At 43.9% G+C, this 17,164-nt stretch overlaps 1 protein-coding gene across 1 annotated transcript in view; it reads right to left on the bottom strand.

Moving 5' to 3' along the window:
- PLXNA4 (plexin A4) overlaps positions 1 to 17,164 on the bottom strand; it is a 1,023,024-nt gene that overhangs the window by 627,223 nt on the left and 378,637 nt on the right. The window contains exon 4 of the mRNA XM_086918924.1: positions 12,165 to 12,296. Within this exon, the coding sequence (XP_086775050.1) occupies positions 12,165 to 12,296 (132 nt within the window). The remainder of the gene's footprint in view (positions 1 to 12,164; positions 12,297 to 17,164) is intronic.

The following is a 17,164-nucleotide window of genomic DNA, read 5'->3' as shown; positions in this document are numbered from 1 at the left end:
CCATTGAGTTGAAGTTCCCACCCAACGGATCCTGCCGAGAAATTGAATAACAGCAGTGAATCTGGTTTTAAAACGAATACACAATTAACATTTGAGCACAAACCTTATCTTTGACATGGTTTAGAAGTCTTGTAATACTTCTGATCTACCATAAGGGTGGTAATGATGACTTCTCTGAGGGTGACATACTCCAGCATGCACTTGACTTTATTTACTCTCAGCTGGAGATGTGATGATGTCATATAATTCTACTATAACACTTACTATTCTCAGCACTTCTATTACTCTAAAATTCTACCTCAGGCCTAAGTAGGAAAATTTACCTCAGGGCCATCCTCAGCCACATCGGTAACAGCCCTTCTCTATTCACTCTCTGTTAGCTTGCTGTGAAAACCAGGATTCTATTTAGGACCGATACCTTGTAACTAATGGGCAAATGTCCGGCAAGATGAGGACTTGCCATCATGGGAAACATCCTTTGTCCCGCAGTCTTTACAATGAAGTCAGTGCTCCGCATGCGATGTTACCATGTGTTACTTTACCCCTCAAGCCATTACAGCAACTTGCTGTAGGGGGTGCATTGTTGGACTGGTGTTGGATTTTTAATTCCAACAACTTCCCTACTGTTGCGTAGACTGGAGTTGGAATGGTAATTTATATTATTCCAAAGTCCAGTGCTCCTAAAACAAGTCATTGTAAAAACTTGCATGCTACAGTGATGTGTGGTAACTGTGTTCTAAAGGCATGCGAGGTACATGCCTGCAGGCTTCCATCATATACCCTGCCATCACTCCTTAGTGGCAAAAGTGACTAATAAATCAAATATTGATTCATATAAATTACAATCTGCGTGTCAGCTTCTCAAAGAAACAGATTATTAATAAGAGGTTTAAGTTGTCATTTCCACATCGTTAAATTTCTTTCATCACATCAACAACTTCCCATCCAATTTTGGTCCACTTCCAACCAGTGGCAACAAACAGGGGTACACCTTTTAAAGGGAGACTGGGCTATAAGTCTGGCATCATGCCCAGTTGGGTGGTGAGCAGATCTATTTATTTAACCCCTTCGATGCTCATGACGGAACCCAGCAGTCATGAGCCACAGGTGGCCTGTGCGCATGACGGCTGGGTTCTGACCACGCCCGCGATTGGAATGTCCAGCACCGGGATCGAATTCCTGCCGCAGGCAAGGTGTTAAGTCTCTCTCCTGCTATTCATTTTAGTTGCAAGGTACAATTGTGAGGTGAACTTGGTTCCCCCCTAAGGTAAGATGACTGTGGGCCACTCCATGATTTCAGCAGTAACTCCTCAGCTATGATTTATATACATTGTCGGCATCCAAAATCATCATAGCACTCGTTCCATGTGAGGAAAACTAGAAATCAGAGTCTCCAGGTCGTTGCACCTCTTCACAATCTAGAACTAAAGATCTGAAAATAGTGAGAAATACATTACTTGAATACATTTCAATTATATGACGCTTAACTGAAATGGACCCAAGTGCTTTCTTGTCGCCTATAGCTGAGTGCATGGCTGTTGCTGGGGGGTGTCTGTTCCACGTAGTTTGACTCAGAGATGGTATCTACAAATCGATTTGTTTTTTATTAGGTTTCTGAATCAATTAAGGACTTTTTTCTGCACCATACAGTCCATGGGAGAGGGCTCAAGATAAAGTGACCAATTGGAGAAGATCATTGCATCACAACGTTGCCTTTTACCTCTAGAGGCATCTAGGGGGGCTTGAGTAGCAGACCAGAGGTGTATCATACTTTTTAGTCTTCTAGTCTTTTTGTAAGTTCTGTGTGTAACTCGTAAGGATTTTTGTTGTTGTTTGGTGACTGTTGCTTTTAATTTGTTTCTCGATTTAAACTTCCAGTCAGTGATGTCTCTTAGGAATTCAGAATGCGTGTGGATTTTGGACTCCTATTGCGGTCCTGGAACTGAATTCTGTGTCCTTGTAAATGGCCCTTTGGCAGTCGAATCTACAGTACAATTGAATTCCTACATTTTCTGGTTCTTTGAAGAGCTTCTGACTTTTTTTGTCAGCCAATAAAGGAGTATTTATAAAGTGCTTACTTCAGCTGGCGAGTATTGAGAGTTTGAGGTCCTAGTATATGTTTCTGCCTATGACAAGAAGGGAACAGAGAACCATTCTAGTGTTTTGTATTCAGGGTATAATTGACTGAGGGTGGCATTGTGGGTGTGTGAGTGTGAATCCAAGGTATACTCAGGGCCACTGGAATTATGCGATTGCACAGCCGTGGGTTTTTCTAATTATTATTGATTTGTCGCATTTGCCACATAATCCATCATCCACTGCATAATTTGCAGATTTGAAAAAAAATAATTGTTTGTAGCACAAACTATTTATAAGTTACTAAAAAACACAACAACCCATGTGGACGCACAGTTGAGAGCCCTTTGCAAACATTGACTGTTCACCTTCCTGGTATATGTTTGGGTGTTAAACTGGTACTAATGAGGTGCAATCCAAGCCCAGACAGTGTTAACAATTTTAAAAATGACAAAATAATGAATACTAGCTCAAAATGCAGTGCATTACGCCGCATAAGTTGCCTTTTTGACGCATTAATTACTCAACCCTGAGCCATAATTTGGCCCTTCCCTGACGCATAATTGCAGTGGCCCTGGGTATACATGTGGTTTCTCTTGGTGCGGACTGCTAATTATTTAACCGTGTTACTTTTGAGGCCTAGGCAGTCTGCATCCATGCATTTTATAGGTGGAAAGTGGTCACTGAGCCTGTTGCAAGTGTTTAGTTCTTCTGATAAAGAGCTCAGCGTTCGGTACCTGGGCAAAAAAACATTAATCGTGTTTTATATGTGGCCACATAAGGGTTTCACACTGAGGTTCAGTACAATACAGGTGGGAGCAGGAAAACGCCTACTCCCTCCCTAGGCCATAAATTCAAGCCTACATCTCTCAATGAACAAACAAGTAACCCCGGACACATTTTTGTGCCTCGGATGCTGAATTTGAAAATAAATACTGTAGATATGGCACACGTGACGTTGTACATTGACTACTGGCGGCTGATTTGCGCAAAGATTTGGCATCGCACACCCCCCTCACCGCAGCAGCGCGCGCCTTTTTCGGCTGCAGACTGGAGCACATTAGGACCGCCGCAGTCCTTCGTCAGGCAGGCTGCGGTGCGGCGCAGCTTCACGGATGGCTCTCCTTGGATATTTATACCGCGTCTCTGGGGCTCCGTAAACAAGGGGGTGTGACCGGCAGTAATTAGAAAGATAATCCTAATGAGATGGCGCTTTCTTAGCACCACCGTGTTCTGGGATAGGGAGCGTTCTTTTCTCTTGCATTCTGCTTTCATTAATGGGGGTGTTAATGAAGCGTATTAAGGACAGTCACACCAGAAGGAACGCTGTCTCACCCAAGGGCCCTGATCTTGGAGAAGCCTTCTGGTCGTCTGAAAATTATCCGGATACACGCACTTTGGGAAAGGTTCTGAAAAGGTGGTGCTGGACTGTAGTTTAAGCCTTTGATGCCCTAATTACAAGTAGACGCAGTCACGTGTAACTTTGCTGTTACAGTGCAGTAAAATGACTTAAGTCCCATGCAATTATGTGTTCAGCTCCCTAGTATGGCAGAAGGTCCCTCTATTCGGGGGAGCCGTGCGTATGCCGGCGAGACAGGGTCTGAACTAGGGTTGCGGCGGCGTCCGAGGTCAGGGCAGAATTGGCTGGCTGGGGCGCTGGTGACTGACTGGGGCCGGCGCGGGATAGAGAGAGAATGAAGTCTGGAGCCCCCTAGCATAAATAGGCTCCTCCCACCCCCAGCGCCGGTCTCAGCCGAAACTACCTCACCATGTGACCCAGAAGGACTTCCTACTCGCCGGTCGCCAATCGGGCAACCTCGGCAGGCTAGGTGGGCGTGGCTGGAATCCTAGGTGGCCGGGCCCTAATGGCGTGCTCTCTGATTGTTGCAGTCTCCAGAAGCACTAGATTGCTTCCAGGGTAGTTCCCAGCAATGCGATGGCCACGCCCTTCCGAAGGCGTCACGCGACAGCGAGTGGGTCTTTTTCCCGCTCACCGCTACAAAAGATGCCATGAAGTATCCCCCTCCACGCTACTCCCCAGATTGTGTTTTGTGTCCTTTTCTTTTCCCTGCAGGAATCCAGCGCGCTCTGCTATGATCTCTACAGCCTCAACCCCCCCCCCCCCCCCCCCACCCCCCCCCAGCAGGTACCTCTGGGAGCTGCACTGGTTTGAGAGCTTTCTCACCTGAGCTGCCTCCTTGGTTCCCTGCACTTGGTGGGTGCACACGTGCTGTCTGGCGTGTGGTGTTTTCTAAGCTCTATAAAAGTGTGGGGATTGTACTTTATTGTACTGGGCTTTTGCTTTCTACCCCTTAAGGTCAGGGTATTTGTTTGCCACTTGGGTCTTTGTTAGTTGAAGTTTTACTGGGTATTTGCTTTAAAAGAATAGTCTGGACTTTTGTCATTAGTTTGGCCAAGCTGGGGCACGCACTTTGAGCTTGCAGGATGGGGTGCACTTGTCTAAGGAAGGTAATGAAATATTTCTTTAGAATTATTTGTTGTGGTAAGTTCATTGCCCGTACTATTGTCGGAGGGTGGGTGGCAGATAGTAGGTGAACTATGGTGGCCTGTGAGGTCATGATTCGTATGACAGTTCAGGTCCATGTAAGGCATCCTTTTAGACAAAAAAATAACTGAAGCATTAAGGAACCCTCTGAGGGGTGGTGGCAGCAAATCAAGAGGAGGTTTCAGGTGTGTGAGAGGTTGGGCAGGGCCGGTCCTAGAACTTTTGGGGCCCCGGGCGAAAGGGAAGATGTGAGGCCCCTCTAATTTGCATGCAACATCACAAGAAGTGACCACAGAAAGTGACATCGCGGGACTATTGATCTTATTTGGCATCACTGAAGAGACCTAACGTGGATATCAATAACATGGACAAAAAGATAAATATACAAATGAAATAAGTCCATATATTTTCAAACTGTATTATATGGATTACATTTGTCACATGGGATGGAAAAGCTAGTTCCAGGTCTTAAAAAGATGGATGTTTTTTAACTCAATGTTAACTGATCGTTTCCAGATGAGTGCTTGATAGAAATTCCAGTTCTGTCTCATAAAGAGGGGAGATCCTGTTGAGGTAATGAGGGGCGGGATCATTCAAAATATAAAATTACACAAAAGCAAACCTCGCACATTTCAAAAGTCTCCCATACCATTTTGTGTCATTATGCTGCCACCTTAGGATGACATTAATACTAAGTAATTTCTTTTAACGCAAATCTTCTCACCAGTATACCACACGCACATGCTAAGAGTCGTAGGACAATCTTTTTTGTGTGTGGGCTCTTTACTTGCCAGAATTATGTTGAGTGGAAAAACACAACACATATAATACAAAATTACAAGACACCATTGCGAACAAATTAAGATTGTACATAAATAAAAAATACCTATAACAACCGAGACCACTACTAAATCATACATTGACTTGAAGGTATGCTGCAGATGTAAGTTTTTTTTTTTAAATCAACGTTTTCGACTTGGTGTTAGAAATGCAAGTGGCCGGCTTTAGCGCTGGTGGAGCCCTATGCAACAATGTTTGTTAGTGCCCCTAATTACTTCCTCCGCCACAGATTCCCTCACTACCACCCTTTAACAGTGCCCCTAGAGTCTCCATAACCACATTCTCACTTAGATGCATTTAATTTGATTTACAGCGCTACTGATACCAGTGTAGGGTGTCAGAGAAATGTATATCTCAAACATTATACAGAGACAATCTCTCATAAATGTCTAAATCACTGTATAGGAAGTGTTTCATAAGACAAAGGACTACAAGGTGTAGGAGTCATCAGACAATCATGTTACTAGGCATTATAGTTTATTAGTGATTGGTCTGAATAAACACAAACTCTGAATTTAGAACGTAATACCATGGTTGGAGGTTCTCTTTAATAGCCAGAATTGAATTCTTTCCAAATGAACCCTTTTTGCAACATTAAGATAACCAAAGACTGGGGAAAAACATAATCCTCCAATTTATACCTTGAAGTTTGCATGCAGCTCTTAGATGACAGTTAATAGCTCACTGTTCAATGTTACGATTTTGACTTATTAACTGACTTATTTTCAATATGTGCACTTTGTGATCTGCATGGTACATGTTCTTTACAGCAGGCACATTAATCCTCTGCTCTACCTTTCCACGAGTCAAAACTTCCACTAGACTAAACTTCAATCTCTCTCAAGGAGGAACATTAATCACTGGAGTTATCATGACATTTTTATTGTTGCCGAAAATTGCTGGAGGCCAGAAAGGAGGCAGCAAGTGCTTTTAAAAATATAATATACTTGCAAAGATGACTGAGCGCTCAGTGCGATGTCACCGGTCCCACCGCCATAGAGCCTCCCTGCTCGAGGGTCACTGACCATCTAGGGCATGGGAACTCACAAACTGTCTCTGGGGGGGGGCGGCAAATTTACAGTGTGGTTTTTGGCCGAGGGCCGCACCGGTGGGGGCGGGGTCAGAGGGAAAAGCAAAAAAAAATTGTGGCCATGAGGTTTCACACAGGTCCCTGCAGCAGATGCCTTTGTCCAGTGAGCCACCAGACCAGCATACCCACATCTCTTTCTCTCTCTCCCTCTGTCTCCCTTCCTCTGTCTTCCTCCCTCTATCTCCCTCCCTCCTTGTGTCTCTCCCTCCTTGTCTCTCTCCCTCCTTGTCTCTCTCCCTCCTTATCTCTCTCTCCTTCCCTCTGTCTCTCTCCCTCTGTCTCTCTCCCTCTGTCTCTCTCTGTCTGTCTCTCTCTGTCTGTCTCCCTCCGTCTGTCACCCTCCGTCTGTCACCCTCCGTCTGTCACCCTGCCTTTGCCACCCTGCCTCTGTCACCCTGCCTCTGCCCCATCTCATAAAAACAAAAGTAGCGCTTCACTGGCAAACTCTTTAAAGTGGCGCTAATGTGCTTTGGGTTTGAATAAAATCAATGTTGCCACTTTTTTCGATTCACACTGTCTTGCTTTAGTTATTTTTCAATTGTAACCTTTTATTTCTGTCCGTCCCGAGGGAGCACATTTAAAGTGAAAAATGTCAGAAAAAGACAACCTTTCCAGCAAGCATGTTTTTTTTTGGTGGGGGGACAAAAAAAGGAAAGAGGGAGTAATGGCTACAGGGCACAAGGACGGGGCCCCGCACCTGGATCTTGCTCTAGTGCCTAGAGGCCCAGGGAAAGGGGGCCCCCTCCCCTGGGCCTCCAAGCAGTAAAGAAGCATTTCGTAAAACACTACCGTGACAGTTCTACATACATTTTAAATGCACATTCCCATAAAAAAATAAGGGATACAAAAGTAAACACGAGCCAGTTGATCTGGCTGCTCCCTCCCCCCCTCACCCACCTCTCCTTACCTGTGTCTGGCTGGTTCTGCTAACAAAGGGGGCCTTCTGTCACCTAGCAACAAAATGCAGTAAGGCAATGGCCGGTACTTAGCAGAGGTGTTGCCTCCCCCCTGGCCCGTGAGCACACATAATTGCTCGCCCAGTTGTGCAGTACCTACTTTGTTTGTCCCTTCCCCCCCCACCCCTGTGCACCCAGGAATGCCATCACACCCTGACAGCAAGGTCAAGACACCTCGCATTTGTCATTTGATTGCGTGGGGCAGGAGGCCCTGGAGGTTAACTGTGAAAGCGTGCCCTTTCACAGTGAAGCAGGGGGGCCCCCTGAGCGCGAGGCCCTGGCCAGCTGCCCACACTGCCCATGCCTAGCGCCGGCCCTGAGGTTGGGGTTAGTCACTGACACGCAGTTCTTACCTGGATGCCACCCGCAAAGGCGCAGAGAGTGCAACCTAGCACAGGCCCTTGACAGGGGAGATGGGTGTAGGGGGTGCCTGAGTTAGGTATCCTGGCAGGCAGCTGCCCCTTGCACAGGAACCTCCTGGTATGGAAGATCGATAGCTGGCGTCCTCCCATAAGGAGAGACCCATCCATGTCCCTTTTATTGGACATGAGGTTTTAAAGGGAAGGGACACTGGAACCAGACATGATATCACATGTAAAAGTATGTTTTGAAGGATGCACAGGAACAATCTTAGCTATGGTTAGGTAACTCCCTCGTACAAGCATCTCTGTTAAGGCTAGGACTTAATTTCTGCAAGCAAAGAGGTACAATTGTGGGTTTCTGTTCATAAAGTGATGAAAATGTGTTGTAGATATGTGTAAATAAATACGTCTGGGGGTCTTACGACCCCTAACCCAAAGAACTTGATTGGTGTACTTGTCAATGACATGGCTGTTTTGGGGCAGGTGTGGGTGGCGTTCCCAATGGACATCAGCAATTACTTAGCCATATGGGGAATTACCACATGTTTCCCAGTAGTAAAAGCACATAGAATTCACTATTTCATTGGGTTTTTCTGCAAATATTTGCCACCTGCTCAAAGCAGGTGGTGAGTGTATGTGAGGACCAGTGTGTGGTGTGAGGTGACTGCAGAGGAGCGAGGGGGTTGACATTATTGTATTTACATAGCGCTTACTCCAAAACCCAAAGGATTAGTGATGGATTATTATAGGGTGGTGTAAGGGAACAGGGTAGGTAAGGGAAAGGAAAGTTTGTTTGTAGGAATATGAAGCATTGTATTCTTTCCCCGTTAGTAAAGCGTTTCCACTCCCATTAAAACCAGGTTCAGAAAATCTAACCAGTACTAATTGAGTGGTGCGAAATTAATGCATCTTACAATGCAAACATTTTGTTCCCCCTAATTTGTAATTAAGCTGTAGGTGTATTAAACTAAAACAGTGGCATCCTGGCAGAGATGAAGCAGTCTGCTTCATCTCTGCCAGGATGCCACTTGTTAGGCTAATTACAAAAAGCAGTGACTCAACTTCCCTAAACATAGCCTTAAACATAGCAAGATGGCTCAGCTGCTTGTTCCATTGCTCTCTTCTATGGCTAACACTCAGTATTACCAATACCAACAGCACTCACTAAAACCAGGACACTCCCCCAAAAGGTGAAGCGGATTCAATACCAGAAATAATTGAACCTGGGAGGATAACAATTGGAAATGACAAGTGCTGACAGACTACCATTATACCACAGAAGTAGTACAACCAAATCCTGGGCACTCGTACATTGGTGTGTTTATATAAGGTTATTTGTAACATAAGTCCATGAGAACATTTAAATACAATAAAGTTTGCAGAAGAGTCATTTGTTTCTTTTAATTTCCTTCACGCAGGAAAGCAATCAGCAAAAAAACAACCAGCCGACACGTGTTTTTCGTCTAGGAGGATACTACCACGACTTCACCAGGGCTGGGAATCATATGAATTCACTGTGTAAATGTTATGGTGACTGTTTGATGGAGAGTATACTCCTCAATGGGGTGACAAAGGTGACTTTCACCCATAACTGTGGAAACCCTAAACAAATTGTACACTGTATCACACTATAATCCCGCAAGACAAAGTGAAGTGCATTGACAATGTGCAGAGTGACTTCTAGTGCAATAAATGAACAATATGTATAAATATGAAAATAAAACATCAATCGGTGGAAATTATGGCCAAACAGCGAGTGAAAAGCGACATGTGATAAGCAGAGAGCAGGGTGCACAGCAAGGGGAGAACGTAAAACAGAATGAGGAAAAAGGCCCATTGGTAAGTAAAATACCCTACGAATATTAAATCTGAAATCCAGAGTTTAGATCAAACACAAGTGTGAACTGGTACGGTGATCCCTGTGGTCAGAATGAGAAAGTGGGATGGGTGACTAAGAAGGGTGTGTGAGAAAACTGGCATACGTGTGGTGGGGATAACACTTATGAGAAACAGCAGTCTCAACGTGACCATGGCCAGAACAAAGTCTCACCCCGGAGCCGGTGAAAATCAATACAGACCAGGTGGATTACCACAGAAGTACTTAGACAGTTATCTGGTTATTGGAGTGCATACAAATAACAACTTCAAAGCGAACTTCATGAATATGCCGTTTAGATAATTGATCCATCAGTAGCCATGATCTGGGGAATGCCAGTGGATCCTAAACTCCACAACAAAAATATTTCTGATTATTTTAATTGGCAAGTCATTAAGTCACATTGGGTCTTTTCTTAGTGCATTGCAATGAAGTCAAGCAGAGCCCTCTATTTTTGCAAGGTAGGCAGAAAACTTGACACATGTTTCGCTGTATGCAGCCTTTTGTGGGGAATATTCAACTTCCAAAAGAAAGGAGAACAGACATCTCAGATGCGCTTTGAAACCATGGAATTCCAACTATCTGTGTCCACCAATTCATGATTCAAATAGCCCTCATAACAGTGTTGTCTTAAAGATGTTGGGGGCCCTGTGAAAGATATACTTTAGGGGACTCTGTCAGGAACAGCTTTGTGTATTATTACCCATTTCTGCCAATTCAAGACCCATTCTGCCAAACAATATTGAAAAATACATTAAAGGTTGAGATGGATAAATAAAAAGATGTGACCCAGAGAGAAAGTTCATTTTTCAGACTGACATTCCCTTTATAAGGTAAAAACATCTAATTGCTTTTCACAAAAAGGAAAGAGTACAACTTTTATACAAACAGGAAAGAGGGGACTGTCTTAGAAAATATGTCTGTCAGGACAGATAAGTGAAATATAGAGTGGCCAGTTAGAACAGCACTTAAGTAGAGGCCAGTTGGGCAACTCCTAGTTAGCATGTTCCTTTTTGAGAGGAAGATAACATGGCTCTCCTATATAGTGGTTAACTGTTGGGAAAACAAAAATGGTTGTCCCCTGGGAATATGAAGGGGAAGCGAGAGGAGGCATTTGGGCTATTTGCGTTTTTTCAGGTTTTTATTTTCAGATTTTTTCATGGTTGTGAGTGAAGAACGGGAAGTACTAGCTCCCGGTTGGATAATGTGATAAGAATTCTCAGTTTACGTTTAAACCAATCTCATCGCACCAAAGGGTTGATTATTGGTTCTTATTTTATCAACTTCAAAAGGATGAAAGGCGGAATGCAAATCCCAGAGCATGATATATTAATCTGTGGATTATTGGGTGCAAATAGATATAAAATTGTCTGGGAGTTAACACGCTGAGCTACCTTTTGGGTTGTTTTGTTAGTAACAAGCCATGGAGGGATTTGGAGTTTAGGTACCCACTGTACGGCTTTGAGAGGTGAGCACGTGGTTTACAGCATGAGCCTTGTCATTAGTTATGCTGTTTAATATTTTGTTGTGTCAGTCTTTTGATCAGATCAACATTAAAAAATGTATGAGAGCCCAAGGTGGGCTTATTGCCAAATATCCGAGGGCACGTGTGTGTTTCTATGGTAGTGTCATATTTTTGGAAGGCATCCACCAGCTTGTGAGCTAGTGCTTATTAGCAACAAGCAATACATTTTCTGAACCAGCAGTTGTCCTGGACCACCAAGCTGACAGGCCAATTGTTTGCTATCTGCGTTAAGGAGTAATATCACATAGGCCTTTCCATTTTGCTCCAGGCAGATCTGTGCAATTCACCTTAAAAACCTGTTACTTTTTGAGATAAGATTAATCCCTTCGCCCTTGAACAGAGTCTGAATTGGTTCAGTATATGGAGCCAAGGTTCATTGAGACATTGCTTCTACTTCAGGGACTCCTCTTTCTCTTCCTCCAGACCTCTGCACTTGTGATTGGCCCTACTTCCTGTCACATCACTTCCTGGCCTGATCTCACATCCTGTGTTGCTACATAGCCGATAATTCCTTGAAAACTGTAGTTTGTAACTGACAGAAGGATGGGCACTGGTTTGAAGAGTTTCTCAGGATGTGTGTACTCTCTAGCACCTCGGGTATTCCACAATAACAGCCCAGATAACAAAATAACTTACGGATGCTGGTGCAGGTACACTCACTAACTCCCTCTGTGATGGCCTGTCTTTACAAGTGTGACTCCTGAGTTGGTTGGGTGGGCGTCGATTCCATGCCAATCTACAGTAGGTCTCAATGTGAGCTGTGTCAGAATCATTATGTCTTGAACCCAAATTTGTGTAGTTATCACTTGTGTTCTGCGGCGGGCCAGAATATCACAGGAAAAGAGAATGTAAACCAGGACCTGGTCAAATATCTCATGAACAATCATTGCAAAAAGCAAACAGAAGTACTTAAGAACATTGTTCCAGACCTACCTGCTTGTTGGACATGATGTACAGCTGCTTGTGGTCCATAGAAAACGCCATGTCACGAAGAACTGGGGAGTCGTCCACCACCTGCACGGTTTCATACTGCAGGGCAGCGTTAGTGGGTCCGCTGACTCTGATCTGTGAAAAGACGAGCGAGAGAATGGGTTATTTTTTTCCAGTTCACAGCAGCCGCTCCCATGCTGGCACCAGAGAATGCTGTATTTTAAAACAAAGCAATCTGCCATCGTTTGTACTCAAAATCAGGCTGAAGTGGAGGCTCGGTCGCGCGCTAATTACTTCCTCAGCCTGAGACGCGCACAATAGGAGCCTAAAAAAGAACCCTCTCGCGCAGAAATCAGCCCAACTTCTAGGCACCTTTTTTTTCTTATCTGGTGCAATTTTTTGTAAAAAAAATAAATAAAAACACCACAAGTAGCGGAACTGAGAAGTTGTCCAAGGGACTGTGTTGGTGTCACAAGTGCTGGTCGTATGGTTTGGGAACCCCTCTTATGCCATCAAATATTCAATTAACTGAAAGCTCGAAGCCATTAAAACAAACGTTTTGCCAAATGGTTCTCGTTTTTAGTACTAAACTCATTCATGAGACACACTCAACCAGCACCACCCATTGACGCGCACCAAGGAATTTTGTAAACGCTCTGCACCTCAGATGAGTGGCGCAATCTTTAGGGTGACAAAAGCTTCTTCCTACGAACCTAAAAACTACATGTTACTGCTGAGCTCCTGCCTTTGATAATACTGCTTTGCTGTCTACTTGCCCCATCTAAAGGGCTGGCACACCACGAACACCTGATGAACCATCTCAGCTGCAAGTATATATAAAAGTCAGGACTCTAGGATTTATAAACTCGTGATATTTTTAGTACAAAGTCTCACACACACTTAATAAAAGAGCATGGGATGGTTCCTTCTTTCCGTTCTTCTGTACCAGGCTAATTTAGCAAGGGCCGATTATTAATAGCAGTTGTAAACTGTGATGAGAATGTGGTGAGCCCACCCCGTCCTGGACTGCACTCTGCTTCAATCCATTCTGGTGTACCCCCTGGGCAGGCCTGTTCTAGTCCGCTCTAGTCAATGGTCTTCTTTCACAGACACTTTTCAATAGCCTGTCCTTGGACACTCTTTGCATGTACAATACATTCATATTTTGTTGTACTTTCAGACATTAGGCCCTTACATACACTGTCTACCCAGGCCTACTTAAAATGGTGTAACAAAACTCGAGGGGGGGGCTGCAAAGTGTATGGAGGGTGCCCCCCATGCTCCGGACCCAGTCAGAAGCTCTCAGCTACCACCCTTGCACAGTGCCTGAGGGGAGCCGCCTGGAACTCGCTCGCCCCGACTCCTCAGGGGCTGCAGGGACTGCTGTTTTGCCTCTGTCTACTTTACTGAACAATATGAGCTGTGGGATTCTCTGGTATACACTCTGTTGTGGCATGTTCTGGTATACTACCAGTGCTTAGTTTGTAAAAAAAAAACATAAGTGCCAGGACCCTAGCCAGTAGGCCACTGCAGCATGGCAGCTTGCACCACTCAGTGGCCCTGCTGCCATGAGAATTGACAATGACAATTCAGAATATGACATGTCCCCAAAGCTATAAGAATGGCTTTGGCGGCAGGTATTAGTCAGTATATTGAATTAATAATCATGGTCCCACTGCTTTGAGGGTCTGCATACGGTAGTGGGTGGACAGCTGTCCCGTGCCATCTGTCCCACTCCACAGCCCGCATACCACCAGCAGCATGTCCACTCTCCACCATGCCTCAAAGTTTCAGACTGATGGAGCATAGATACCCGCTCTAGGAACTCTAATGGAAAATGGTACCCTCTTAGTTTTGACTACTAAGCCTGTGGTAAGGTGATAGGACTGGGGCAAACAGTGATCATTCACAGGATGAATTCAATGTGTCTGACAATATTGAGGTCCAATGTCTCGCAGAACCTGAAAAGCCCCAGCAGCCATCTTCGACTGGACAGTGCCTTGGCAGAGGCTCCAGACAATTGCAGTAATGTGCTCAAAGAATGGGTCCCTCATATCGCAATTTCGATTTCCTTGCTCAGAACTAGCCAATGAAAGTGGAAGTTCTATGTGCAGTCTTCTTCCAACGAGTCCAGGCTTGGCCCAAAAACCCAGTATTGTGAGTAAATATGCAGTACCCTGAACATTGCACGTGGCACAAACTTCCCTATACCAGACACTATCTGCAACCACATATTAAAAGGGACATTAAGTGAAAAGTAAAAAGCTTTCCCTCTTACCCAGTCTTGAATCAACAATGATCACCTTTTTTATTCGATATCATCTGCATTGGTTGCAAAACACATGGTGACTTCATTTTCCAGATGACCCTTAAAAGGTTCTCATCAGAATGCACTCTTAGACTGTGCTTGTTGCAACCACCAGCACTAAGAACAGGCTTCCTGGACCCAGAGATAGTCTGCACCCCATTATAGGATATTTATTGTTTCTGAAGGGTGCTGACGGACCTATCTGGGGATCGTTGGGATGCAGCATTTATTGTCCTCTAAGATTCTGCTACCAGATCCTAAGCCACAAGATGCCAAAAATGAGGTACACATCAATACGGCGGTCAATGGTCACCTTAGAGTACAAACATATTTTGGTCTGGTACCATCTTCATTCAATAATAAATATCCAGCGGTGGCATGCTTATGTATCAACAAGAAAACACAATGTCCCTACCATATTGCACTGGAATCCCTCTGACACAACTGTTTCCATGCCGACGGAAATTAAGCAATGGATTCGTAAATAGAGATCGGAAATATAATGTTTCCTAAAAGTGAAGACCTGGGAAATGCTCCAAGTTAATTGTGATGCAAATGGTTTCTTTGCACGTGGGTGAATTTTCTTGTTTAGTCATCTACCACATTTTTGAGGTTTCTGTTCCGGATCTCTGAAGAGTGCCCACAGGCGGGCACACGCAAAGGTCAGCATCCTTCGATGTGGCATAGTGATACCCTCTGCACTCCATAATCAGCGTAATAGACCTTGGTTGGCTGAACGCTCCTTCACCTTCAAAGTGAGATGTCTGCCAAAAAAGAAATTGTATACTAAAAGGGCAGTCACTGTGTGCCGGCCGCAGTGAAATCCCATATCGGTGTGAATGAAAGCAGGATCGAGCCATGGACACAATGGACCATTAAGTTGCATAGAAGGCTCAGAAAGGTGACTGGAGGCTGTGTCAAGAGACCAGCGCAATACTGGAAGACGAGAAAACCTCCTCCAGGTAATGGAGTGTGCAATGCAGCTGGACACTAGTCCCACCACCTCAAAACGAGTCTCAGTTATACGTTATGGAGGTATTGTATATATATGAAATTGAGAAGACAATAGCCGTCCTTAAGAGTCTGACCAGTGAGAGTCGGATATAGCCTTGAGCACTGTGATGGGGCTGTGCATGACCTGTACAGAGGGATGACAGTCCACTTCACCTGAGGTACTATGACATTCATTCCACGTCTTTATTTCACAAGCACTTGATACAAAGCTGATTTCTTGAAGTTGGAGTCCCAATACAGCACAATACAAAACATTTTTAAAGGGTATCTCGGCCTTAAGTCTTATGAATAGTTCTTGATGCAGAATTAGGGCAGCCATGTCCCCCTCTATCTCCCTCCCAGCTCCTCATTTCTAGCAGACAGTTTTCTCAAAACTCTTGGTATAGTATTCTATAGTAATAACTCCATTCTCTGTGATGCCACGCAGAGGCTTGGTAAGATTGTAACAGACTAATCCATCATCCCTCCATGGCGATGTGTTAAATTTTGATGTTGTTTAATGTGTTTGTCGGTAAGTATGTGTATGTATATGTATGTGTGTATATATATATGTGTGTGTGTATGTATGTCTATATATACAAATATGTCTATATACACACACACATATTATATATATATATATATATATATATATATATATATATATATATATATATATATATATATATATATATATATATATATATATATATATATATATATATAATTTGGGATCTCATCAGTGATGTCATCGACCATGTCAGGAGTGATATAATATGTTGGGTCGTAAGCAGTGCTTTGGGGGGGTGTGTTGAGTTATAGTTAGCTCAGCTAACGAGAACTGCTGAATTTCACTGGTTTTGTGCGAGCGAAATCTGAGAATATCTATCTATAATGTCCCTGTACCCATTGTTTTTTGCAGTGAATGTGTAAGATTTTTTTAATTCTATGACCTAACTATAACATTCCTGCAACCTTTGGATTTTTAATGTGTGTCTTTATACATATATATATATAAATATAGCATGTGTTTTGCTATGGCACGTTCTGTTATTAGATTTCTATGTCCCAGCAAGCTTATTTGTAACTTGAAGAAACCCACTAACAAAATAATAACTGAAAGAATCTATTCTCCTGTCAAGGGGTTACAGGCGGATCTGTGCAGCCATAATGGACGGATCATGTGCCGTCCCATAAGTGGGCCCTAATTGATGCTACATAGCAGGGACCACCGGTGGGATTTCACATTACTGCCCAATTAGGAACAATGGTGGCTTCCCCATGACTGATGCGAGTCACGTTCCTCAGAAGTGCCTCATCATTAGGCACATGTGTGTGGCAATCATTATGATCGTCCTCATTTGTATTAATTCATTTGATTGCTATGATGTTGTCTAATATTCCACAATATGTTTCCTTTTGTTCTTCATCAGTGGCTATTAGACCCATCAAGTCCTTCATCACAGGGTTCCCTTTCAGCCTCTTGAACCTCTCCTCCCCGCCCCTTCTCTCCTCACACACCAGCCTCCTATTTAGAACTTCCTCTGTGGAGTAAAAATAGGCTATATTTTAGGTGTGACACACACACACATATATGTATATTTTTTTTACTATTGGCCCAGCACCCCTTAACCCCAATAATAATGTTTTATGTAGAAGATGGCAAAAGCAAAGAAACATTGACAATACCAAAAGGCTGCTA

This window comes from Lissotriton vulgaris, chromosome 1_1 (assembly GCF_964263255.1).
Source record: "Lissotriton vulgaris chromosome 1_1, aLisVul1.2, whole genome shotgun sequence".
NCBI classification, from domain to species: Eukaryota; Metazoa; Chordata; class Amphibia; order Caudata; family Salamandridae; genus Lissotriton; species Lissotriton vulgaris.
The sequence above is the reverse complement of the archived record's forward strand: the minus strand, read 5'-3'. Positions and strand labels throughout refer to the sequence as shown.